General features: G+C 41.9%; 2 protein-coding genes across 2 annotated transcripts; both read left to right on the top strand.

The window, feature by feature from the left end:
• Positions 1-3793: 3793 nt before the first annotated feature.
• On the top strand, positions 3794-22265 carry sft2d1 (SFT2 domain containing 1). Its single transcript, XM_080448659.1, has 8 exons — positions 3794-3983; positions 6585-6671; positions 7580-7665; positions 11991-12072; positions 14475-14510; positions 14625-14683; positions 18674-18703; positions 21820-22265. Exons 1-8 carry the CDS (start codon positions 3918-3920, stop codon positions 21857-21859), a joined length of 486 nt encoding a protein of 161 aa, XP_080304785.1. The 5' UTR covers positions 3794-3917; the 3' UTR covers positions 21860-22265.
• A 2789-nt stretch (positions 22266-25054) lies between these two features.
• Positions 25055-27988, top strand: prr18 (proline rich 18). Its single transcript, XM_080449186.1, has one exon. The coding sequence runs from the start codon at positions 25849-25851 to the stop codon at positions 26767-26769; it is 921 nt and encodes a 306-aa protein (XP_080305312.1). The 5' UTR covers positions 25055-25848; the 3' UTR covers positions 26770-27988.

Here is a 27988-nt window from a genome sequence, read left to right as displayed (position 1 = left end):
AGTGTCCAATTTGTATAGGCTATGCACTGAAAAGGGCCCTTTTCTGACCCTTGACCGCACTGGACAGCTAGCCACTTTTTTTTACACCTTAGTGCCGCTTAGCGGAGAGTGTGGCTGTGTAGAGGGGGTCTCCCCGAACGCGTGCGTACCTCAGAAGTTCCGGCACTAAGCACCGTCTCCTGTCCAGTGTCCAATTTGTATAGGCTATGCACTGAAAAGGGCCCTTTTCTGACCCTTGACCTCACTGGACGGCCCGCCACTTTTTTTTACACCTTAGTGCCGCTTAGCGGAGAGTGTGGCTGTGTAGAGGGGGTCTCCCCGAACGCGTGCGTACCTCAGAAGTTCCGGCACTAAGCACCGTCTCCTGTCCAGTGTCCAATTTGTATAGGCTATGCACTGAAAAGGGCCCTTTTCTGACCCTTGACCTCACTGGACGGCCCGCCACTTTTTTTTACACCTTAGTGCCGCTTAGCGGAGAGTGTGGCTGTGTAGAGGGGGTCTCCCCGAACGCGTGCGTACCTCAGAAGTTCCGGCACTAAGCACCGTCTCCTGTCCAGTGTCCAATTTGTATAGGCTATGCACTGAAAAGGGCCCTTTTCTGACCCTTGACCGCACTGGACAGCTAGCCACTTTTTTTTACACCTTAGTGCCGCTTAGCGGAGAGTGTGGCTGTGTAGAGGGGGTCTCCCCGAACGCGTGCGTACCTCAGAAGTTCCGGCACTAAGCACCGTCTCCTGTCCAGTGTCCAATTTGTATAGGCTATGCACTGAAAAGGGCCCTTTTCTGACCCTTGACCTCACTGGACGGCCCGCCACTTTTTTTTACACCTTAGTGCCGCTTAGCGGAGAGTGTGGCTGTGTAGAGGGGGTCTCCCCGAACGCGTGCGTACCTCAGAAGTTCCGGCACTAAGCACCGTCTCCTGTCCAGTGTCCAATTTGTATAGGCTATGCACTGAAAAGGGCCCTTTTCTGACCCTTGACCTCACTGGACGGCCCGCCACTTTTTTTTACACCTTAGTGCCGCTTAGCGGAGAGTGTGGCTGTGTAGAGGGGGTCTCCCCGAACGCGTGCGTACCTCAGAAGTTCCGGCACTAAGCACCGTCTCCTGTCCAGTGTCCAATTTGTATAGGCTATGCACTGAAAAGGGCCCTTTTCTGACCCTTGACCGCACTGGACAGCTAGCCACTTTTTTTTACACCTTAGTGCCGCTTAGCGGAGAGTGTGGCTGTGTAGAGGGGGTCTCCCCGAACGCGTGCGTACCTCAGAAGTTCCGGCACTAAGCACCGTCTCCTGTCCAGTGTCCAATTTGTATAGGCTATGCACTGAAAAGGGCCCTTTTCTGACCCTTGACCTCACTGGACGGCCCGCCACTTTTTTTTACACCTTAGTGCCGCTTAGCGGAGAGTGTGGCTGTGTAGAGGGGGTCTCCCCGAACGCGTGCGTACCTCAGAAGTTCCGGCACTAAGCACCGTCTCCTGTCCAGTGTCCAATTTGTATAGGCTATGCACTGAAAAGGGCCCTTTTCTGACCCTTGACCGCACTGGACAGCTAGCCACTTTTTTTTACACCTTAGTGCCGCTTAGCGGAGAGTGTGGCTGTGTAGAGGGGGTCTCCCCGAACGCGTGCGTACCTCAGAAGTTCCGGCACTAAGCACCGTCTCCTGTCCAGTGTCCAATTTGTATAGGCTATGCACTGAAAAGGGCCCTTTTCTGACCCTTGACCTCACTGGACGGCCCGCCACTTTTTTTTACACCTTAGTGCCGCTTAGCGGAGAGTGTGGCTGTGTAGAGGGGGTCTCCCCGAACGCGTGCGTACCTCAGAAGTTCCGGCACTAAGCACCGTCTCCTGTCCAGTGTCCAATTTGTATAGGCTATGCACTGAAAAGGGCCCTTTTCTGACCCTTGACCTCACTGGACGGCCCGCCACTTTTTTTTACACCTTAGTGCCGCTTAGCGGAGAGTGTGGCTGTGTAGAGGGGGTCTCCCCGAACGCGTGCGTACCTCAGAAGTTCCGGCACTAAGCACCGTCTCCTGTCCAGTGTCCAATTTGTATAGGCTATGCACTGAAAAGGGCCCTTTTCTGACCCTTGACCTCACTGGACGGCCCGCCACTTTTTTTTACACCTTAGTGCCGCTTAGCGGAGAGTGTGGCTGTGTAGAGGGGGTCTCCCCGAACGCGTGCGTACCTCAGAAGTTCCGGCACTAAGCACCGTCTCCTGTCCAGTGTCCAATTTGTATAGGCTATGCACTGAAAAGGGCCCTTTTCTGACCCTTGACCGCACTGGACAGCTAGCCACTTTTTTTTACACCTTAGTGCCGCTTAGCGGAGAGTGTGGCTGTGTAGAGGGGGTCTCCCCGAACGCGTGCGTACCTCAGAAGTTCCGGCACTAAGCACCGTCTCCTGTCCAGTGTCCAATTTGTATAGGCTATGCACTGAAAAGGGCCCTTTTCTGACCCTTGACCTCACTGGACGGCCCGCCACTTTTTTTTACACCTTAGTGCCGCTTAGCGGAGAGTGTGGCTGTGTAGAGGGGGTCTCCCCGAACGCGTGCGTACCTCAGAAGTTCCGGCACTAAGCACCGTCTCCTGTCCAGTGTCCAATTTGTATAGGCTATGCACTGAAAAGGGCCCTTTTCTGACCCTTGACCTCACTGGACGGCCCGCCACTTTTTTTTACACCTTAGTGCCGCTTAGCGGAGAGTGTGGCTGTGTAGAGGGGGTCTCCCCGAACGCGTGCGTACCTCAGAAGTTCCGGCACTAAGCACCGTCTCCTGTCCAGTGTCCAATTTGTATAGGCTATGCACTGAAAAGGGCCCTTTTCTGACCCTTGACCGCACTGGACAGCTAGCCACTTTTTTTTACACCTTAGTGCCGCTTAGCGGAGAGTGTGGCTGTGTAGAGGGGGTCTCCCCGAACGCGTGCGTACCTCAGAAGTTCCGGCACTAAGCACCGTCTCCTGTCCAGTGTCCAATTTGTATAGGCTATGCACTGAAAAGGGCCCTTTTCTGACCCTTGACCTCACTGGACGGCCCGCCACTTTTTTTTACACCTTAGTGCCGCTTAGCGGAGAGTGTGGCTGTGTAGAGGGGGTCTCCCCGAACGCGTGCGTACCTCAGAAGTTCCGGCACTAAGCACCGTCTCCTGTCCAGTGTCCAATTTGTATAGGCTATGCACTGAAAAGGGCCCTTTTCTGACCCTTGACCTCACTGGACGGCCCGCCACTTTTTTTTACACCTTAGTGCCGCTTAGCGGAGAGTGTGGCTGTGTAGAGGGGGTCTCCCCGAACGCGTGCGTACCTCAGAAGTTCCGGCACTAAGCACCGTCTCCTGTCCAGTGTCCAATTTGTATAGGCTATGCACTGAAAAGGGCCCTTTTCTGACCCTTGACCTCACTGGACGGCCCGCCACTTTTTTTTACACCTTAGTGCCGCTTAGCGGAGAGTGTGGCTGTGTAGAGGGGGTCTCCCCGAACGCGTGCGTACCTCAGAAGTTCCGGCACTAAGCACCGTCTCCTGTCCAGTGTCCAATTTGTATAGGCTATGCACTCCTTTGAACAGCATCTATCAATTTAGATAAATAATTAATGTTTTAAATCCGTTTTTGTTACACAGAAACATAATATGTGATATATAGCTTCGTTTAAATGCTTAATTTATAGTTTTAATGTGCAAATGAACCGTTTTTCAATGGTTTTCAATGGTTTCTTTTTACTCTAGAGGGTACTCTTATTCTGAAGAGATCGTCCACCGGAAGTCTTATATTTGCTCCGTTATATTTGCTGACTGAACACTGCTTGTTGTGCTGATGTGAGCGAACTGCTCGCAACAAGTCGTTTATACTTTGGCGAATTAGATATAGTTCCTTATAATTCATTACGAATTAACAAGTATAAGAGCTGTAAACAGTTAGTTTTGAACGACATGGACAAGCTTCGTCGTGTGTTGAGCGGCCAGGAGGAGAACGAAGAGCTGGGTCTGACAGCACAGGTATGTAATGTAATGTAATGTAATGTAATGTAATGTAATGTAATGCTACATGTCAACAGTTAGCATCATAAAGTCACTTTAACACCAGGCAGCTACATAGCTTAGCCTAAGTCAGGCGTTTTTCTGGCCACGTACCCCTTGGCTGAGACTGAGAGAGGGAGATAAATCGGGGACCCCCACTTTGTTGTGTATAACATTGTGTTGCAGATTAAACTTTTTCATAGTTATCATAGATCGCTTCATAGACTGGTTTGACAGCAACTATCATCAGTGTTGAGTAAATTAATGTCTTTTTTGGTTTTGTTGACTTTTCTATTAGTTGGATTGATGTTAATGTGTATTTTCAGACCTTTAACCACTCTATACTTAGTCAATATGACCGTTGGCTCTGTACTTTGTCTGCTCTTTTTTCCCCTCTGCACAAACTCTTTGCCAAAAATAACGGATCTACAAGCACACAACGCCTCACTGTGCGAGGCGTTGTGTGCTTGTAGATCTGTTATTTTTGGTTAATGTTCCCCTCAGAATAGGGGTTCAAGTGGTTAATGTATAAAGATGTTCCAAGAACACAAAGATTTGGAGGCCCCCCTGTAGTAACTCTGAGGACCCCCTGGGGGTCCCGGACCCCCTGTTGAAGACCCCTGGCTTAAATTAAGCTCAGAGTTTGGAGAAGTTTGGCTGCACATTGTCCGTTAATGTTAAGTTCTTTAAATGTGTAAATGTCAGTTTATTTTGTCGCTAAACTCAGCTTGCTAACTTTTTATTTAAAACAATCTTTAGTTCTTTTTTTTTGTGCCGACACGTGAACAAAGTATGTCACTTAACTTAATCAGCACAGGGCTGTCATGAACTTTAACTTCTAATGTACTTAGTTTGACCTCCCAGCAAGTATGTTCACGCAAATTAACTCTGTCAGCAGGGCTGTCATGAGTCTGGCCTGTGGTTCTCAAACTTTTTTAATTTCAAGGACCCCCACCATAACTCTGAGAGTGTACAAATTTGGTTCCTTTTGTACACTCTCAGAATTACAGACCGGTGAGGGTCCGCCGCAGGCTGAAAACTCACCTCTTCAGGAAACACTACCCTTCCTCTCTGCCTGACCTACTTGTTGTTAACTAGTTGTACGAACGCTTGTTTTCTATTGCTGTATTGTTTATTGGATTATTGGATTGTTTATTGGATCTTGTTTAGTCGATTCACTTATTTGTTTTAGCTCATGCTCATTTGATTTAGCTATTTTGTCTCATCTGTTTAAGGAAATAGGTAGCTGATATATTGCACTTTTACCTTAGCGCTAGGTATACTCTTGGTTGCTTGTTTTTGCAGATAATGCACTAAAGACTTCTGGTGATTAGTAGTTTTTCGTTCCCTACCTATGTTGAATACACTTATTGTAAGTCGCTTTGGATAAAAGCGTCTGCTAAATGACTGTAATGTAATGTAATGTAATGGTCCATTTGGAACTCACTCAAGGAACCCTGAGGGTCCCTGGACCCCCAGTTTGAGAACAACTGCTATAGGCTTATCACTTTCACTTATCTATGAATAGTTAGGCTAATGAATTTCACTTTGTCTGTGTGTTGCCACTTTTTACATGCTTTCATGAGAAGGAGGAAATGAGGTAAGATATTGACTTGCGCTTGATGAGTTCATCATCTGAATATCACTATTACTATAAATGTGTGCATACTGCATACCATAAAGAATATGCTTGATATTAGAACTGAACAGCTTTAGGAATGGGCTCTATTATCCTTATGTGAAACCTTGCATCTGTTAGCCACTGTCTCTGGATATAAAATGCTTAATTTCTGTCGTGGAAATCTGTCGGCATAACCTCAGAAACAAAGACTCAGAAACAAGGACACATGAAACCATATCTTAAAACATGAATTATTTGTATTATATTGTTGCAACAAGAGGCAGACTTACAATACAATCCAATGGAATGTCCTGTCTGACTCTGACCACAGTTTATTTACTAAGCCATGCAAACGCTATTTTAGCACTCCTCTGTATTGACAACAACACATGGTAGTAGCTCTTGGTCCCTATAGGTTACAGGTCAAAGGTACAGATCATTTAAGAATACATTTACTAACACACTAGCTGTGGTTACAAGGACATCAGCATACATCATTTAGAGTTCTCTTTGAATGTATAAAATAACTTATTCCAAATCTCCTCATCATTTCCTTCATCAGGTTGTTTTAATATTCGCCTCCACAGCTATTTTATTTATTTACAGTACATTGGGTTAGGGTTATATATGGTTTTTATTTGGGATCCCCATCAGTTGTGCCCTAAAGCCTTAAGCCTTCTTAGGGTTCACATTTAAAAATGTATATACACATTAAACATTACAGTTCACATACTGTAAATCAACGCACACTAAAAAAAACTGCCTTTTCAGGTTGTTTGAATGTTCGCTGTGTCTGATCTGTCATGTTGTGTTGTACTCGTGTGTGTGTGTGTTATAAAAGAATGTCTGAATGTACACCCTTGGCAGTGGTAAACGTCATCAATAGGAAGTCCACGTCTGTTGTTCGGTGGGGTATTTCTGTGGGTCATTGTGACATCCTCTCATTGTTCTCTCACCAGGTCCTTGATTCTACCACGCTCAGCTACAGCACCAGGGTGAAATGGTTTGTCATATGCTTCGCTGGAGGCATCCTGTGCTCGATATTAGTGAGTCTTGGTGCTTTCTAAAGCTTGTATACTTTGCCACACAGCAACCAACGTCACTCATCTAAAAACATTATTTTCAAGCGATAAACGTGGCAAAATGGATCCTGTTTATCGCTTGAAAAGGTATTCATGAGTAAATTAGGTTTAGGTCAAAACCATACTCGTTTTTCCACTGTTTGACTTTAAGCAAGTCTCTTAATTTGTCCCATAATAGCTAAATGTTATTTAGTAATGTGCATGAATGCGTATATTTGAAGAATAATGTAAAACTATGAGCTAAAATCAGCAAACCTCTGGTGCTGACATTTGAAACAAATCGGTGGCCACTAGCCAGCCACATAAGACAGTTGGACAGTTAACCCTGTCCCACTGATAACAGACACAAGCCACTGCATACTGATAATTCACACTCTCACTCTGCTGTGATGAAAGGTCTACTCTTAACCACATATGCCGGCTTCCCTATTTCGGGCATGTCATTATAGCTGGCTGACATTTTTCAAAAAAAATTCTTCTATAGCAAAATGGTGAAAACGACACACTAACAGTGGTTAAGTATGACGTAGAAATGAGGGCTTAAGTGGTTCGGGGGGGGGGGGGGGTTACAATTATATGCTGACAGTGCTGTCAATCTTTACCCCTGGTAGTTCTGTAAATTACAAGTTAAATGGTATCCAGGAACTGGCTTTACAGACCTTTTGGCACTAGGGGGAGCCCACGTTCTGTCATTATCACCGTGATGATCTTAATGTCTAGAATGACTACACAAGAAGAAACTTTTAAGAAAGTGAAGGAGTTCAATAGTGAAATTATTGTATAAGATTATCCAGGACGAAGCTAGTTAAGAACATACGCCGTCGCTGTTTGGAATGTAATGACATGACTGCTTTGTTTTCTTTTTTTACCAGGGTTCAGCATTGCTGTTCTTGCCCAAAGCCGGCATTAAGCTCTTTGCCGTCTTCTACACCATAGGGAACCTCGCAGCACTATCCAGGTAAGACTGCTGCCTTAAAGCCATGCATGGTCTACTGATGTTCCAACGGTACATTTCCATCCTGTGTGGGACATTATCGTGATATTCAAATAAGACCAGGCCCAGGAAAAATACAGTGCTGCTGATATGGACATGTACAAGTAACTCTAAAGTTAACACTTTATCTTCTTGGGGAATCCATCTTTTTACAGTGTGGCTCTGTAGGACAGTGCTTCTCAACCTGTGGGTCGGGACCCCCAGTGGTCATGATTTTGGGAGGGTCCCCAGATGACAGTGAAGTGACAATCTAAGGACTTTTAAGACCTTTCTAATACCTAAAAAAAAAAAAAAAAAAAAAAAAAAAAAGATATATATATATATATATATATATATATATATATATATATATAAGGGGGAAAAAGGACCATTACTGCATCAAAAGTAATCAACAAACTATACTATAAAAACTGTGGCCAAATTGTCAAATAATATAAGAAAGAGGCAGAAATTGTGAAAATAGCAGATCTACAAGCTCAACGCCTTGTTTTTCACAATCTGTTGAACCAAGTCAAACAAAATCTTATGTGCTTATCGCTCAATTTTGTGCTTATCAGGGTGGGGGTCCCCAGTTCAAATATGATTATTTTGGGGGGTCATGGCCTGAAAAGGTTGAGAACCACTGCTGTAGGAGGCGAGCCATCTAAAGTGTGTGTGTGTGTGTGTGTGTGTGTGTGTGTGTGTGTGTGTGTGTGTGTGTGTGTGTGTGTGTGTGTGTGTGTGTGTGTGTGTGTGTGTGTGTGTGTGTGTGTGTGTGTGTGTGTGTGTGTGTGTGTGGGTGGGTGTGCGGTTGGGTGGGTGGGTGGGGCTAATCTTGCTTATCAGCACCACATTTTCTAGTGCAGACTGCCGGTAGGCCAAGGAATTACTTAAACTCATTTATTTCACTTACGGTAGTTGTACATTTTATAATGATGGTGAATCGGTCAGATCGGGCTGAAACCTTGCCCAAATGTAGGGTCAGACATCAATCATAGTATTGAAGTTACAGGTGACTGACATCATAGACTGGCCACATGACGTCTAAGATCCATATGGGAGTCACACCATTACACTCAGTCTTGTTTCAGAACAACTGCAAAATGTGCAAACATGTCTAAGATTTGGGTAAACCTCACCACAACCAAGTATATATTACACAAACTATATCAAATTGTTATTGGGCGGTGTAGCCGCCCCTATAAGTGGGGTTGGGACACCTCATTAGTACACCCTTCGCTGTACTGTAATTGGCTCATAATTAGTACACCCTTAGCATTAGTACACCCCTAGCTGTACTGTGATTGGCTGACTCTATTGGCTGACTCTATTCAGCACTGTGATTGGCTAGCGAGACACATGATGAAATTAATAACCTATAAATAGGACTATGCACTTTTAAAAAAAAGCTTCCATCACTGTGATGACCACTGTGATGACCACACCGCCCACTTCACACTGGGTGTGATTTTTTAAAAGTATGAAAATAGTTCCTTGGAAGTGTGCCATTGATTTAGAGTAGACCATAATCTTAGGATCCTCCTGGAATGGGGAGGTTTCACATCCTGTACGGACACTTCCTGATGTGGAAGGGTTTTCTTGTTTAGTTTTTTGATACTACTTGGCCTCTATTGTGTAAGCCTAAGTTGTGATTATCTTTCTATGACATGTTTTATTCTTAAGCAACTTTTAGAGCGTTCTCATCATCTCACGACATTAGCAGCTTACATTTAGTAACCTAGACACTAGATACCATCTATAGACCTCAGATGCTGTGACAAACCACATAGTGTTCTCCATTGACATGCTGTTGACTGTTCATTGACGGTGGTATTGTTTTCCAGCAGGGGGCAGTATTTTTGTCTCAAGTGTCATATTCAGGATCTACCGGTAACATGTGGACAGACACACAAGACAATGAATGAAACTGGGTCACCTTGGGTTTCCAAACCCCTGGTTACTGCTCCATAACAGTGTTGTGTTTTAAATGGGCTTTGAACACAGTTTACTGTTTAGGCATTTAGCAGACACTCTTAATCCAGAGCGGTTTACAGTAAGCAAGGACACAAGATAATACATCATAATACACATAATACATCAAATGCATAAAAATAGTAATCTAATAATAAAGTAATACATAAGTAAACCAATAATCTAATAATAACTAATACATACGTAAACCAAGAACCTATCATCAGCCTACATTGAAACTATACACACTACAGGATGCCAGGTCAACAATGACCTGGCATCTGTCTACATAACATGCCGTCTAAGTTACATTTTAGCCTTTGCATAATCCTGCAAGGTCGCCAAGGCTAGGAGGGCAAGTGCTACGGGCTGAACACAAGTGAAAGCGTTATACAAAGCCAGATGGTTTCACCACTGTGCCAGTCTCAGTGGAAGGCTGTATCAGAGACACGAGTCAAACACAAAATGCACAGGATTAAATATTTCCTACAAGGAAATCATTTCTACAAGCTCACAACGCGGCACATCGTGGCATGTTGTGAGGTTCTAGATGTGCGACACAAGATGAAGTATAAAATAGGGCATACATTTTTGAAAAAGCATGATGAGATGAAATAATGGACATATAAGGTTTCTGCCTGACATCGGCAATTGCCAATTTATGAAGCATTTCGTGCGAAGTCCATTCTGTTTATAGAGACAAAGTTAGGATGTCTGGCCTGCTTCCTACTGAGGTATACTGTAGGTATACTGTAGGGCCGTTAGCATTCACCTTCTGGTGTTGAACCAGAGGTGGATTACTCTGACCGGCTCATCACAGGTCACCATATTTTAATGTCTAACATCCTCACGGCTAAAGTCAGTGATGCTTAGACGCACTGATGTAATGGCCCACAGCAAAATTACTAATCAGCCGTGTGGGAGTCCATATAATTTACTGTGTCTTTCGCCCTGAGCACTCGACAGTCCTCACCTAGCACTCTGCTGCAGTGACACACCTTCAGTGGTGGAAAAAGTACTCGCATGTTTTAATTAAGTAAAAGTATCAGTACTGCAATGTAGATCTACTCCGTTACAAGTAGAAGTCCCGTATTCAAAATGTACTTGAGTAAAAGTACAAAAGTATTGGTATCAAAATGTACTTAAAGGTAGGGTAAGTGATATTTTTGGGTTAAAACAAAAAGTATTTTGTTAAAAGGTTAAAGCACTATATTCTGATAGTAATCATTGCTATAGAGTGTTTGTTCAGTAACAGGAGTCTCCCCGTCTCTCCAGCTCTTTAATAAACAGAAAATACATTTTCTGGTAGGTGTCAAAATCTCAGCCAATCAGGAGAAAGTACCCATTTTTAAGCTTCATTTTTATAGTGTTCCTGTTCAAATTTTGCCTGCTCATTTCTTAGTGTCATCACTTCCAATTTCACTTGTTTAATCTATATCCTGATTGAGTTCTCTATCCTGATTGGATAAAATTGGAAATGAAACTGAAACTGAAACGAAAATGCATTTTCTGTTTAATAAAGAGCTGGAGAGACATGGAGACTCCTTATATGGACAGGACACTCTATAGTAACGAGCACTATCAGAACATAGACCCATTTTGCAATTATTTGAATAATTGCAAATCACTTACCCTACCTTTAAAGCACCAAAAGCAGAAAGCAGAAATGTCCCATTTCTCAAGTCTTGTAAAAATCTTTTGAATGTGTCGCGATGCGACGCATTGTGAGCTTGTAGATCGGCTATTTTCAAATGGCCGAAATGTATATTCTATTGGGCTGAAGTGGTTAATGTATGTTTTTGTAATAATAATCAAAATCTACAAAGTAACTAGTAACTAAGGTTTTCAATTAATTGTAGTGGAGTAAAAGTACAATATTTGTCTCTGAGTTGTAGTGGAGTAGAAGTAAAAGTACTGAAAATTTGAAATACTCCAGTAATGTCAAAATACCTCAAAATTGTACTTAAGTACAGTACTTGAGTAAATGTATTTAGTTACTTTCCACCACTGCACACCACACTGTATGACACTCTGAACAGACAGCCCCATTCAGCCCACTCAGTCGTGCTCAGCACCTTCTGGCTAGCTGGGTGGGGATAGCCTTTGTTTTGATTCCGTTGCTGACGTCATATACCTGCAACCTGGGTGTTAAGAAACGGTAATGGAGTTGTTGATCGTGGGTTTTGAATGTGTCATCGTGTACTCATGATTATTACTGTGTACTACGACTGAAGAAAGATTCAGATATCCCTTGTGTATGATTGAACTTACTGCTGATGTGTTTTTCATTTATACATGTATGTGTAACTATTAACTTTTTGTTGTTGTTTAATTTCAAGCACCTGCTTCCTGATGGGACCATTTAAACAGTTAAAGCGCATGTTTGAACCAACAAGACTGATAGCCACCATTGTTATGCTGGTAAATACATTCTTTTTTTGTTACTGTTTATCTCTGTAAATAGTCCCCTGTAGCTGTAGTGTGAACAAAAACAACATTTTTCTGGTTAAGTATACATAAGGTGACAACATTCTCACAGGGTTCTTCAGCAGTTATTTGGGATGGTTGAGGTGCTATATAGCACCGCCGCCATATATGTTCCCTGTGTGGTTCTTTGCTTGTTTAGTTTTGGCACCTTTTTAATGGTTCTATAGCTAAATTAGACAAAGGTGCTATGTGGCACGTTTAAGACAGGTGCTATAGCACTTTTAAGACAGGTGCTGTAGCACCAAAATAGGTTCCCCTATGATTATTAGCCTAATAACCACTTTTAGTGCTATTTAGCAGTGGTGGAAAAAGTACTAAAATGTTTTACTTAAGTAAAAGTGTCAATACTGCAATGTAGAAATACTCCTTTACGAGTAAAAGTCCAGAATTCAAAATTTACTTGAGTAAAAGTACAAAAGTATTGGTATCAAAATGCACTTAAAGTACCAAAAGTAGAAAGTACTCATTATGCTGAATGTCCTTTTTGACAAGTTTTCAAACATTTGAAAGTGCATTAAAATCTTTTGAAAATAGCAGATCTACAAGCTCAGTCACAATGCGTCGCATCACGACGCATTGTGAGCTTGTAGATCGGCTATTTTCAAATGGCCAAAATATATATATAGGGCTGAAGTAGGTAATGTATGTTTTGTAATAATAATCCAAATCTGCAAAGTAACTAGTAACTAAAGTTCTCAAATAATTGTAGTGGAGCAAAAGTACAATATTTGCCTCTGAGATGTAGTGGAGTAGAAGTAAAAGTACTGAAAATTGGAAATACTTAAGCAAAGTAAAAATACCTCAAAATTGTATTTAAGTACAGTACTTGAGTAAATGTACTTAGTTACTTACGCCACTGCTATTTAGTATCATATTTGTTTAGTCAGTAGGGAACTGAATCTGTCTGAGCTGAGTACGAGATTAACGGACAGCTTTGCGGCACTGTTGGGAATCATGCCATTGTCAATGATTAATTTCCCCATAAGTATTTGTTGATAACGAGAAATTTGTTTTAACTCCAGCGTATCATTTCCGACCTGCTGACGTCACGTCAGATTATCCACATTCCGCGCGTCCTGTTGACATCTGTTCCTCCGGATTTATTTAATCTTTGTTATTCAATCTAATCGAGGTATCTAATCTATTTATCTATCTCTGTGTGCTTGTCTATCAATGAATCCGGATAAACAGACAACGAGACGCACAGAATAATATAAGAATGTAATCGGAAGAAATAGATAGTGCCGTCTAGGCCTGTTACAATTATTATATTATCGTCTAATCGCAATTATATGAGATAATCGAAAAATATTTTTGCATAATCGTTTCCATGTTGAAACATTTTCACACCTTTTCAAATATAAAAAAAAAGCAGAAATAGCAGATCTACAAGCTTACAACGCGTCACAAAGTGACGTGTTGTAAGCTTGTAGATCTACTATTTCTGCTATTTTTACATGTAAAAATTATTAAATATGTCAATAATGTCTTTGTATATTTAAGTAATTTGTCATATCTGCCCTGTGCATTTTTGATTGGAACATATGAAGCCTTTTAGGCTTCATATGTTCCAGTGTTCAATGGCCAAACACACAATTCAATAGTTAATCGCAATTATTTGAGTGAAAATTAATCGTCAACTTAAATGTGTAATGGTGACAGCCCTAGTGCTGTCAAATGATATACGGTAAGGTAAGCTCATTTATTTCAAACAGCATTGGGTCACCATGGGGAGCATGCCCCCCCAAAAAGGGGCGAGGCTTTGGTGGAGACACACTGTCCGGTCTGGTGTATGTTCTGTGTCAGACAGTTGATGTGGGGAACCAGCCACTCATAGCTGTGCTCAGCCCCGTGTCTAAAGCCAATAGCCAACATTTTTATTGAGAGTTTTACCTCCTTGCATTGCTTTACTCGATCCATGACATTCATGTCATGTGGGAACAACAGACGCGACATGGAATCTTTCTGTTTTCCATTTGTCTCTTAAGCCCTGGATTAAGTGAGGCTCCAGTTTATTGTCATCTGTATTTACTTACTCCTTAGGTGGCCTGCGGCTGGCTAACCTTTGAGTGTACATATACCCGATTATAAGAGTTGGAATCCTCGTGGTATTGCCCACATTGAACCTGGTGTCTATGTTTTGTTTTGGGCATGTCTATAGGCAAACATGTTCTGTTTTTTTTTTATGCCTTTTGGTTAGAAGCCTTGTGTTTTCTGTAAATGGCCAAACAGTTCACATATAAAAAAAGTGTTTTTTTTTCCTTCATATTGTGAGTTTCATATTGTTGCGCAAGTTTCCCAGATATTTACTTTGACTTTTTTTTGTCATCCTCCAGCTCTGCCTTGTGTTGACACTCTGTGCAGCGTTTTGGGTAAGTAAATAAATAGACTGAAACTGGTTGGACTGTGTATCGGGTACTAGTAGCGGCATTGGGTTGCTGCAGAGATTTTCACGTCACATCTTCTTTTGTATTTTTTTTGCACAGTGGGACAAAAAGTTGTTGGCTCTCATCTTCTGTATTCTGCAGTTCTTGGCAATGACATGGTAAGTGCTACCTACCACCCTCAGCCATCTCTCCACTGTGGCACAGTTGGCTAACAATTATTGTGTCAGTGATACCCATTCAAATCAAGAGGCATTCACAGGAAACCATAAGAGCTTCAGTCCAGCTGCCTCAGCTTGTGTTATGTGTCAATGAGTTGAGATCATTGGGCTAATTGTAAGCTAATCTGACTTACTGCCCTGGGCACATGCTTGGCCTAAATCCTGTGAATGGTTAAACTTGAACTGTCAGGGACCCAAAGTGGCCTCGTGGCACATGCTTGGTCTGGGGGGAAAAAGCTATGCTTGCATTTTCTTTTAATGTTTTGAATATTATAACGGTATGCTGTACGTGATCTTACGGTTTAGTAGTTGATCTGGCGTTACACTGCGATAGCTAATTGATTAGTTGTCCGTATCAGTAGGGAACTACAGTATGAGAGTGTCATTCAGTGTTTATCATCATACTATATATGTATTTAGTGGTATGTTTAGCTTAGGATTCTCCATAGCATTTATGAACAATCAATGACGTTTGGTTTAGGTACCTGTGTTTAGTATGTGAAGTTGTGATGAGGATAAGCTGCATCGCTTTTCACTTTATTGGGAGGGTTTTTCCCGCTTGGTAGAAAAAGTGACGTCAGTGTGGACATATCTCCTGTCAGTAATGTGGATCGTTCCCTTGCCAACTAGTTTTAGACACCATGACCCGTATTTTTTTTTGATTGACACCATGTGAGCTTAGTGGGGTTGACTTTGCGGCACAGCAGCAAATAAAAAGGTCCAGCCGGCGATGTGTCTTGGCGTGTCAGTGAGTGTATTTGTTAATGTGTGAGCATGTTTGCACAGCGGTGACAAAGAGTTTCTGTGTATGAGAACACGTTACCCCCAGCAGCTCAAGTAAGGAACATAATGGACGGTCTCTCTGGGCAGCGGAAACCTGCGTCATCGGACAAGACGTGATTGGCCTTGACCGTTGCTGCTATAGCACACGAACACCGTGTACTCTCTCACTCTGACTGTACTATGAGAGTAGGAAGCATCATCGTCACCGTGGCAACCACAATCGCCCACATTCAAGCCTAGTCATAGGAGACTGAGGTGCATTCAGACACTCCCGTCACTTCCTGTTAGCCTGGATACCAGCGTTGATTTTGACAGCAAATTTTGATTTAGTTTTAGTCATAGTCTTTTGAACAAAATATTTTTCATATTTTAGTCATCTGAAATGTCCTAGTTTTAGTCTGGTTTTAGTCGACTAAATATAAGATTTTAGTCGACTAAATCTACAGTTGATTTAGTCGTCTAAAATGTATGTTGGCGGTGCCTTGATGGCGGCGTAATGGCTGATTTTACACTTGGTTGCATGCTGAAAATAGCCGATCTATAAGCTCACAACGCGTCGCAGTGCGACGCGTTGTGAGCTTGTAGATCTGCTATTTTCAGAGCGCAACACCCGAGTGCAACCGAACATAAAATGACTTGTCTTAGTTCTACTGAGTATCTTCTCCACTCCCTCCCTAAAATTGTAGTCTAGTTTTTATTTGACGACGAAATTGTCAATATATTTAGTCTTAGTTTTAGTCATCGTAGCTTAGTTTTTATTTCGTTTTTATTTCGTTTTCATCAGTGAAAAAAGGTAGTCGACGAACATTTTTCATCATAGTTTTTGTCGACGAAATTAACACTGCTGGATACCAAACGATAATACATAACAGTTATTATGTTCATAATACTTATTCATTGTCTTTGATAGGGAACATTATGGCTGTAACTTTGCCAAACTCCTACCCTGTGGTATGCAGGACCTTCCATTACCTCGGCCTTGTTGTAATTATTACCACACTGCCTGTTCCCACATCTACGGAGTAGAAGAGCAGGGCCTGCTGTGTGATGGTTGAATGAGAGGGCAGCCATACGCTGTTAATTATTCATTTATTGTACTTACATGCCTCACATGTTTCAAATAACTGGGATGCTTGAAGTGATTGATTTGGCATCGTCGTTGGCTGTACCGTGGGTTGTAACACAAGATGATGAATGTGTGTGTTACATTTAGTGTTTTAAAGGGATAGTTCACCCCCAAAAAAAATCGATTAGTCACCCCATGGAGACTTGAATTCATGGATAGTTTTTGTCGCCAATATTTTGATGACCAGCGGAGCTGTAGGCAGTGGTAGGCAGGCACAAAGGAGACTCTTTGTGTCTCCTACCGGAACCACTGCCGGTCATCAAATTACTGGCTTAGGAATGTGACAAAAACAAAAAAATATCCACGAATTCAAGTCTCCATGGGGTGACTAATGGATAGAAAAAGTCATTTTAGGGGTGAACTATCCCTTTAAGTGCAAACCAATTTAGAATCCTCAGTTCATCAGAGTTGTCCCTGTAGTTCACAGTAACCACTTGTTGATAATTAATGGGTTTAATGAGGTGATCCAGTCATTATCCATTGTCCATCCAGTATGTTCTTGTTTCTAATGGACTGTTCACAGCTTGAGAATCCTCCTTCTTCTTTTTCACTATTTAGACTGTTTTATATTGTATTTGCTGGGTACACAGTAAAATCTTCAGTGTAAATGGACAGGTCCGTTTTTTTTATTTTACAAGTGTAGGTTTAACAACCGCAGTGTTAAGTAGCGAGTCCAAAAAGCAAAGCCAAAACTTCAGATGAAATGGTGCAAGTCAATAATGGGATACACAAACCCAGGCTTGTGTTAAATGTACCCTAGAAAACCCTTTGAACACATTAGCCTTGTTGTCGACATTGGATGCTGATGATTTAATCCTCTGGCACACGTCTGTCAGAGATGCTGGGATGAATGACTTTAATCCGTTTCATTTTGTTGATGCCTCAATAAAGAACATGTTTACGCATTTTGTGTTAATCATCAAAATGCCTTTGTTAGAGAAGAGACAGCTGTTACCTATTAAGACCTAACAGTATCTGCCTTAAAGGTTAATGTTACTGTTTTGGGTGAGCTAAAGCACATGTACACAAACAAAAGGTTAAGCATTCTTCATGATTTGTATATGGAATGTGTTTTAGTCAGGTAGGTATGCTATTGCTAATTGTTGCTAATTGAGAAGGCACACTGAGAAGGCCTTTATTATGACTACACTTTTCTTTCAGTGTTGTGCAATTGTATTTTTACTGCATTTTATCTATTACGATCTTTGTCTTCAGTTTGTCTTGTTTAGTCCGATACTAGATTTTAATATTGTCGGAATAGGAAATGGACAGGAGCACTGACTTAAGGGAGTTAAGTTGTGGAATAAATCTGATAATGAATTAAAAGGATGTAGTAATATGGGTAAGTTTAAGAAGTTGTTTAAAAACAAAGCAATAGATAGCTATAGAGTAACAGTTAAAATTGTTGTTCATTATTGTTTTAAGGAAGAGAAATATTTTTTATACATTTTATTGAGTGGAAATTAGTTACATTAATTGATGTATTTGAATACTTGGACAAGGTGTATATATTTTTTAAAGTTAAAGGGGTAGTTCACCCCCCAAATATTTTTTTTTCTATTGATTACTCACCCCATGGAGCCTTGAATTCATGGATATTTTTTTGTTTTTGTCGCATTCCTTCCTTTATTATTTGATTATAATAAATGTAGCCCCATTGATTCCGGTAGGAGACACAAATGCATTTGTGTCTCCTACCGGAATCAATGGGGACACATTTATTATAATCAAATTATTGGCTTAGGAATGTGACAAAAACAAAAAAATATCTATGAATTCAAGGCTCCAGATGGTCAGTAATCAATAGAAAAAAAGTTATTTTGGGGGTGAACTACCCCTTTAAATAACAAAAGGGTAGACGTAATAAGCTTAGGCTTCAGTCTATACCTTTTTTTTCCCAGGCTAAATGTTTTGATGAATTCAGTATGTTTTGTATGATTTCTTTTTTTCGTGAAAGTCTGAAAAAACAACTAATAAACAAAAAAAAACTAACTAACTCTCCTTTCTTTGTTCCTTTCCAGGTATAGCATCTCGTACATTCCATTCGCCAGGTAAGACAGCAGCAGCATTAGGTTGACATACACTGTAGTAATTGGGTGTTTGAGCCCAGTGACCATGATGTGTGCCACTACTGAGAATCCTAATGCCATACCTAAATAAGTGTCACTGTCAGTCACGTGCCCACAAACGTAACGTGGGTAATTAAACCCGACGAGGCAATCCTTGAATGAAAACATGTTTTTATTTACTGCTAAGCACCCTGCTGTTTCTCTTCAACACATGGCCGTAATCCCCTGCTAGGAATAGACAGACGTCACTGGCCATCACCTTGTCACCCAAATGGCAGCACGTCATTTCACACCCTCTCAGTGCTTTTAGCCTATGGGGCCTGTTGTTGTTTGGATGCACAAAAAGTCAAAATAACATTCTGAGCATAAATGCACTTTATAGTCGTAACTTATTCTCACAGAAAGTTTGTCTTTCATAATGTTCACCTTATGTGAGCCGGGACAGTATTTCCTCTCTGAGGACATGACAATACATGTAATCTAATCTATATATGGGGGAAGGACAATAGCTGAATGAGTAGAGAGGCCGCTTGGGGAAACAGGAGGTCCCAGGTTCGAGTCCCGGCCCCGGCAATGTGTCCCTGAGCAAGACACTCAGTCTTACCACTTGGGCAGCAATCAGCTGGGCGAAGCTGGAAACTGAATCCCCCCCGCAGGTTCAAATAGGTCTAATTATTATTATGTATAGAGTAAAATAAGATTTTTTGGGGGTCTTTTTCAAATGCTGTCACACATATTCACAAACGTTCAGAGGACAAAAGAAACTGTCCTCAAAATGTTGCTTTTCCGTCCATAAATCAAGCCATATGTTTCCGGCACCTGGCTGAGCTACCTCTCAGAATGGGGTGATGTTATTTTGACAGTCCAACTGTAAACAGGGTTATCTCTCATCTAGTGAGAGGTCTAATGCCCCCTGGCCCCCCTGCCGTGAGCGCCTCGTGTATGCGGGAGACTCTTTAATCCATTCTGACAGCTGAGAATCCTCCTACAAACATCCCTCATTACCCCTCCCCCACCTCCCCCAGCCCAGATGCTAACAGAGTCCAGACAAAGACCAGTGTCTGCGCTGCTAACCTCCCAAAGTCCAAATCTGTACAGAGAAATGTACAATGGTGCCGTATGTTGTTGACTTAAAAAAAAACACTGTGGGTTACACTTCAACATTTTTACACCTATATTCTTTTGTTTTGTTTGTTTTTTTTGTCAACAAATGTTTAGTGTTTTCCTCTGGCCTTAAGCCTCTTGCACTAATCCATTTTTTTCATTTAGTTGGGATTGGATTATTTAGCTGTCTGTTGTTTTTCATGGTATTATTTTACAGAGGTAAATAGAATAGCGTAAACAGGTGATTTGTACTTTTACCACGTGAGGGTGTCACGCGCTGAAAGTAGACGATCTACAAGTTCTCACAACGCGATGCGAGTATAAATGACCATGCCCAGTCAAACTGTGATATCTGGTTATAGCCACATCAATTCCATGTTAAAAATGTTCATATATAAAATAAAATAAAAGACAAATAGTGGAAATAGCCGATCTACAAGCTCTAAACACATCGTGATGCGATGCATTTTTTGCTTGTAGATTGGCTATTTCCACTATCAATGTTTATTTTTAAGTATGAAGTAATTAAATATGCGTTATTTGTCATATCTGCCCTGTGCACCTTTTGTTTACGGAGGCTAAAAGCCAAACAGAAATGTAATTTTTATTCATAATGTCCCATTAATTTTCAACGACAGAAACACAATTAATCGTAATTATTTGAGTGACAATTAATCGTAAAGTAAAATTTCATAATCGTGACAGCCCTACTGTCGTCCACACACACCATGTTAAAACCTACTGCAAGTGATCTTCTGGCAGACAGAGCAGTCATTCGAATATTTCCTCAGAAATAAGAGACATCTAATTCGTGATTTTTTCATACTGTGTTTTTGGAAGCGAAAATAAAGGCGCGCCTCAAATGAAGATGAATGAAGTGAACCTTTGGGTATTATAATGGCAAAAAGGAGAATGCTGAGGTTGGATATTTGCGTATGTGCTGTGAAAGAACAAATCAGGTGAAGAAGTAGGTGTGAGTCACCAACCCCCTCCTTCATGGTTTGCCTACGATCGGCTCTCTCCGTTTAACCTTGAGTGGGTTCACACCTCCTCCTCCGCTGAATTTTGAGTGTGGCAGGCAAAGTCTGCATAGCAACACACTGATGGTGATGGCAATGGCAACGGCAACAATGTGAAAGAAACGGAAGAGGCGGCTGCCTGGCGTTGCCTTGGCGATGGCTCGCTTTGCGCCGTCCGTCAATGCACAGCAACTTGAAAGAGGAAGCCCCCCCCCCCCCCCCCTCATTGGTAGCATGTGCTGCTGCCGCCCAGCCAAAACACGCTTACTTATTCATGATGAGCCTCTCCCTTAGCCCTCGTACGAAATGAGTTGTGTCATCTTCGCTTGTGTATGCATAACAGAAAAAAGGATAGATAGAGTCTAATGCCAGGATAATTAGAACTCTTTGGCGCGTTATCGTCTTTTTTTTAACCCATTAAGACGGGGAACGCATCTGTGTCATTTTAAGACGTCTTTGGGCTATTCAAAAATAGCAGATAGATATACAAGATCATAGTGCGGCACCGAGTGCCACGCTACGAGCTTGTAGATCTGCTATTTTTGAAAAATCCTGAAAATTTGTGCAAATGTTTTAATACATATATTTTTAAAGCGAACATTTGTAACGCAAATCTTTGCTTCTGGGGATTCTACAAATGTCTTCTAAATCCTATTAGTTTTATGAAAACTGCTATAATCAGGTGTTCTCAAACTTTTTCTTGTCAAGGGCCCACAAAATGATGTATTTGGCCGCAGAACCCCATCTCAAAAAAACCCAGAAGCAAAGATTTGAGTTAAAATGTTCGCTTTAAAAAAATATATATATACAAAGATTTGCACACGTTTTCCACGATTTTTCAAAAACATTCTTGTATATCTGCTATTTTTTGAATAGCCAAAGAAATCTTAAAATGACACATGCATGCATTCCCGGTCTTAATGGGTTAATATATTGTCTGTTTGTTATAACATTCATGTGTCTTTGTCTTTACAGGGACGCTGTGATGAAATGCTTTACTACCTGTCTGAGTTAGAACGGCTGAGTCCTTGGTTTCACGTGAAGACCGGTCCCAGTATGCAAACTACAAGCTCAGTGGCTCTGTAAAAAAAACAAATATATATATATATATATATATATCTATCTTGTTTTATATGCTATCTCTGCATTCTTAACATTGCTCTGTCAAACTGTGAATTCTCACTTTTGCCATTAATCTAGCCATTAACTAGATTGTTTTCTGTGGCTACAATCATGACGTATCAGCTTGTGTATTGCTTTGGGTGTGAGCGAGATGACTGCTTTTAACGCTTAATATGTTTTAAAAAATATATTGCTATTGGTTTCTTGGCCATTTTGTACCATTCAAGGGCAGGGAAATTACTTTCAAGTTTTGCTGTGCAGTGCCTGTAAAATACAACACAATTTGCCTTTCTACTTTATGCATTTGTATGTCTACTATGTACAGTAATATTTACTCTACAACACATGCATGTCTGTGTAAATTGCTATTTCTATCGGTGTCCATGTGTTCAGTGAAGCACACGCACGCCCATAATACACTGTAGTCTATATCATATTCATGATATTGAGGTTTGATCAGCCAAAGAAACAAAGAAACCACACAGTCTAGTAGTCTAGCAGCTCTGCCATGTGTTGTTAATATAACAACCCCCACCCCTACATACACACAGATCACCTGCATTTCTCTGGGGGGAGGGGTTAGTTTCTTTTTTCCCCCTTTTTTAATTTAACCCATTAAGACCTGAAGCCGATTCTACAAATGTCTTCTAAATCACAACAAAAGAAAACGTTTGTTGCTATATCAGTGGTTCTCAAACTTTTTCATAATTGTCAAGGACCCCCAAAATTAGATGTATTTGGCCACGGACCCCCCATCTCAAAATATTTGGTTCCAGGGACCCCCCAGAAGCAAAGATTTTAGTTAAAAATGTTTGCTTTAAAATAATATATATTCACAGATTTGCACACTTTTTCACAATTTTTCAAAAATAGCAGATCTGCATAGCGCTCATAGCGTGGCACAGATGCGTTCCCGGTCTTAATGGGTTAATGGCCAACCAATGCAATAATGACTTGGTCCATTCCGCCTTTGTGAGCGTTGTGATTTTGACGTGACCTGATAATATACCATAGCCTGCATAGGATTTCCCATGTTGCTTCATTCAACACGATGGCATAGCCTCTGGAGGATGCAGTTGTCATGACAACCCCGGGAACATACATTCCCAGCCCAATCCCCATCTGCCATGCCTCTATGATCACATAGTTCCTGGCTTGTGTTAATGCAAAAACGTGTCTCATGATATCACTCATGATAACTAACCTTGGATAACCTTGTGGTCACTCTAGTCTAGGGACCATGATGTTGTTTTGTTTTGCTTCACAGTCAAAGGGTTTAAGACCTGTGGTCTACCTTGATTATTCACATAAGTCTTGTTGTAGCTTAAGGGGTTTCTCCAGGTCTGCTGCTAAACAAGCGTGAAGCTTAATGTTTATTATTCACACATTTCTCCACATTTTGCTAGGTATTCTTTACCTCCACTCTGCCTCATACACGACCCCTGCATAGTTCCATTAGACGGTCGTATACTATATGTCTGTGGATTATCTTGGGACAAAATCTCCTTTCAGCCGTACTCATTCAAGTCTAAAGATGCCACATCGGTTTCATGGGACATAATAATTCAAGGCTTTGTGCTCTTAATTGAAGGGAGGTTAGTTTTGTTTTCTTTACCTTTTTACCACTGAATTTATTTCATAGATTACAACTAGGAGGAAGAGGAGCGATGATTCTGAGCTCTGCAAACTGTTTCCTGGTGATGTAATCCAGTGGTTCTCAACCGTTTCAGGCCATGACCCCCAAAAATGATCATATTTCAACTGGGGACCCCCCACCCTGATAAGCACGTGGAATGTAGGAGTTGTGGCATTACATTTCCGGTTCCACATAAATATTGTGAAAAGTTTTTGCCTCTTATATTATTTGACATTTTGGCCAATGTCTGACCAGTTTTTATGTATAGTTTGTTCATTACTTGTGATGCAGTAATGGTCTTTTTTTGGGGGTATTAAAAAGGTCTTAAAAGTCCTTAAATTGTCTCTTCACTGTCATCTGGGGACCCCCCAAAAACCATCTGTCCCGATCCACAGGTTGAGAACCACTGATGTAATCCACTGTTGATTCAGTGAGAGCAGAGTGCTGCTATGCCAATGCATTCACTCACTCCAACACGATCATGATTCAGTGCACCACAAATAAATATGAACCAGGCAGCGTGCCACCATGTCGTGAGTAGGATTCCATGAGTTACATTATATCTATCTTCTGCTCTTGGTTTACTCGCTCTCCATTGGCTGAACAAAAGCAGAAATTCCTAAAAAGCTATATATGTATATGTATATATATATATATATATGTATATGGAGATTTATTTGTTTTTGTCGCATTCCTAAGCCAATAATCTGATGACCGCGTCGTCCTCTTGGTCATCAAATTATTGGCTTTGGAATGTGACAAAAATGTGAGAAATCTCCATGAATTCAAGGCTTCATGGGGTGTGTTATTGATAGGAAATAAGTAATGTTTTTGGGTGAACTACTCATTTTTAAGAATGACTTTGAAGTTGTATTGCCAGAGGAAGTTCCATACAAGCACTCCCTATTTTTCAAGAGTTCCTTTAATGAATAGCAGTACATTATTGTGTTAAATGTATGTTAATATTTAGAGGAGGATAAACTAAGGTAATTGCTGTCAGTAACTCAAATTTAGTTTTAAGTTACTTAAATTCACTACTGGAATTTATTTCAGTATAATACTGTTGTCCCTTTGTAGAACAACAAAGAATTTGTGCATAACATTGTAATATATTTTTTGACTTATGATTGTAAGGTGTTTTGTGATGTAACTTGTTAAATCTTAACCTGAATAAGTGATGTGAATGTGTAGGCTTGTCAGTTGATTGACAAACTCGTCAAACTATTTGTCCACCGACCAATCATAAACCTCCTCAGGCAATAACAAATAAAGGATTTGCAGTGTGAAAATGATGCAAGGGGGTATTTATTGATTTCTCTATCATACACTAACTGAGTGACTCTGAAACATTTTTTAATGTCAAGGATGCCCATAACTCTGAGAGTGTACAAATGGAACCAAATGGACCCATAAGGTTCCATTTGTACACTCTCAAGAGTTACAGACGTGTAAGGATCCATTTGGAACCCCCTCGAGGAACCCTGAGGGTCCCTGCATGGCCTTGGACCCCACTTTGAGAACCATGCACTAACTGAAACAATGTAACTCATGGAGGAGCTGACTGAGTGAATTGGCAGATATTTTTTAAATGTTATATCAATTTATCTTTCCCATCTTGACTTTGAAACGAGGCCAAAAGTGCACCTGAGAGACCTACAGTATGAGATATGAACCTTAGCAGTGATTTGTGTTATTTCTCCAATTATTTGGAATAATTAAATTATGCCATGTTTACTTTATAGGACTGCCAAAACGTACCTTTTATGAGCCTATGAAAATGTAGGTGATGCTATTGGCAACTGAATGCAATTGTTCCTGAACTAACACTATAGCACTGGGCTTTTGCTTGGCTTTTCTATAGGAGACTTTTATAGCTATTACATCGGATTGTTTCTTCAAAGAGAGAACTTTATATATCAACTCCATAGTGTGAAAATAATGAAATGATGTCATCATCCCATCCATCCATGTGCTTTCATTTATTTCTCGGCTTTGTTTAGCAGCTTGCTCCTCTTGGCCACGCCTCCCAGCCAATGGGATAAAACGCAGGCTTTGCTCTGGCAGCGGTCAGTAGCACTAGTTGAGTAGAATGTGACCGAAGAGGACAACAGGTGCACTGCCATACCGATCATCATCATGGATAATGTCCTCGTCTCTTTACATGGGCTTTTCACCTTTTTTGCACTTTGAGGACTAACTGCTGCTTCATCATCATAACCCTGATTATTATTCGCTAACTCGAGAATATGCCTTTCCCACCGATCAACCTCCACCAGCGGATCTCCTCCCCGGGCAGGGAGCTGTTCAGGAGGAAGAAAGCTCCTCCACAGCCCGATCAACTCCTTAAAAGCAAACCGAGAGAAGAGAAAGAAAAGCCTTTCTTCTCCGAGAAGCTGTGCGCGTCTTGGACAGCAGCCAACTTAAAGAATCTGGGACGAAAAGCCGTGCCACACAAAACGAAGCCTCCTGCATTAACCACCACCACCACTACTACCACCACCACCACCACTACTCAGGGGCCCTTGGCCGGTCAGGAGGCTCGTCGTGCCGGTCATCATCACAACAGTAAAGACCCCTCAGCCTGGCTGACCGTCCCCAAACCTCAGGAGTCCTCGTGTGACGCCCTGACCCTCTCCAGCTCCATGGAGGAGTCCTCGGCGTCGCGCCGGAGCAGCAGAAAGTCTTCATCCCGGGAGGACACCCTCCAGTTCACCCTCAGCCTCACGCCAGAAGCCATCCTGGTCATCCAGAAGCGCAACCTGGAGAAGCAGATGACCGCGAACAAGCAGCAGAAGGCGGGCGGGGACTTCAGCAGACACCGGCGGGTGTTCCCGTCCTCCTCCTCGTCCAAGAAGACGCACGGAGGAGGAGCGCACCACCGCGACCACCACCACGCGTCGTCCCGGAGCGGCATCCCGGTGCCGGCCTCCAATAAACAGCCGCCCGGGTCCGAGCAGCAGCCGGACATCACGGCCATCGTGAAGATCTCTCTGCTGAACGACCGGTACAAGTACGACGACGTGGAGTACGAGGAGGACGACGGCGACGCGGTGGACGAGACGGTGGTGAGGAAATGCAAAGAGTGGCTCAGGGGCGTGGAGAGCGCCGCGGCGTTCCACGGAAAGGCCGAGAAACTTTCTGCACTACCGCACCTTAAAGGATGCTGATCGATACCTCACACACACACACTGACATGTCGTTTAATGATAGTCTACACGCGTCCTGAGTGTTCATTTGACTCTTAAATTGATGATAGGAACCTAGAAATGAACACTCAGTCAGGATTGTATGCCAAGGACTCTGATCCATGCGTGAAGGTGAAGGAGTTCTCCTTAACGTGATGCTACTTCCAGCCGCACACACCCGGTAGCGCAGGCTGTGCAGCCTCTCTCGTCTGAAGTAAAAATACACTTTCGCTACTCACCAAACCAAAGACAGTTTTAAGATGTTGAAAGCCTACTTTCCTTAGTGGGAACACTCTGAGCCCCCCACCTCACCTCTAAAATACACTTTTTGGCCAGAAAAGAAAATATTTCACGTGACCGAATGGGGAAAATATGCGCCCCCTACAGATCTGGTTAATGGATTGTTCTATTGACAAGATCTGTAGGGGGCGCAGTGGAGTGAGCCGAGTGACTAAACACATTTTCTTTTCTGGACAAAAGGTGTATTTTAGACGGGAGCTGGGGGGGGCTCTGAGTGTTCCCACTAGGGAAAGTAGGCTTTCTACATCTTAAAACCGTCTTTGTTTTGGAGAGTAACGAAAGTGTATTTTTTATTTCTACTACTGACGAGAGGCTGCGCAGCCTGCGCTACCTGGCGTGTGCGGGCAACGGCTCCAAAGTCCCATAGCGTCAAGGTGAGCTCCTTCTATAACACATGGACCAGAGCTACCAAGGACGACCGATAGGTAGATAAATAGCCAAACTGTCAATGCCACTAGTTTCCTTGCGCACGGGAATGGAATGTTGCTCTGCGAGTGTTATTCGGTGTATTTGGTGACTTTTGAAAAATAAGTACCTTAATGTTCTGTACTTTTTTGCACATCATGTTATTTTTTTGTTTTGTTTTTCAACCAGTCGATTCAGTGAAGGAATGCTGTGCGCGTGCCCGCGGATCGCTGGAAACGTTCCTTTGTGTCTGAGAACAATAGCTGTCAACGGCAACGAGGTGCACGCGCCTTTCTTTTGGAGCAAAATTGGGACTTGTTTATTTTTCCTCTCACAAGAAGAGACACTATATATTATGTAATTTTATATCTTTTGTAGAGAATAATCTCTTTTGTCCACTAGGCCTATTTAATATTTGCGAAATATTTGTACTGTCAACATCTTTTTTTGACAGCTGACATTTTTATGTCACTTGGAAGTAAAATGTTTTAATCTA

Source organism: Gymnoscopelus braueri (assembly GCF_963280865.1).
Source record: "Gymnoscopelus braueri genome assembly, chromosome: 14".
NCBI classification, from domain to species: Eukaryota; Metazoa; Chordata; class Actinopteri; order Myctophiformes; family Myctophidae; genus Gymnoscopelus; species Gymnoscopelus braueri.
The sequence above is the reverse complement of the archived record's forward strand: the minus strand, read 5'-3'. Positions and strand labels throughout refer to the sequence as shown.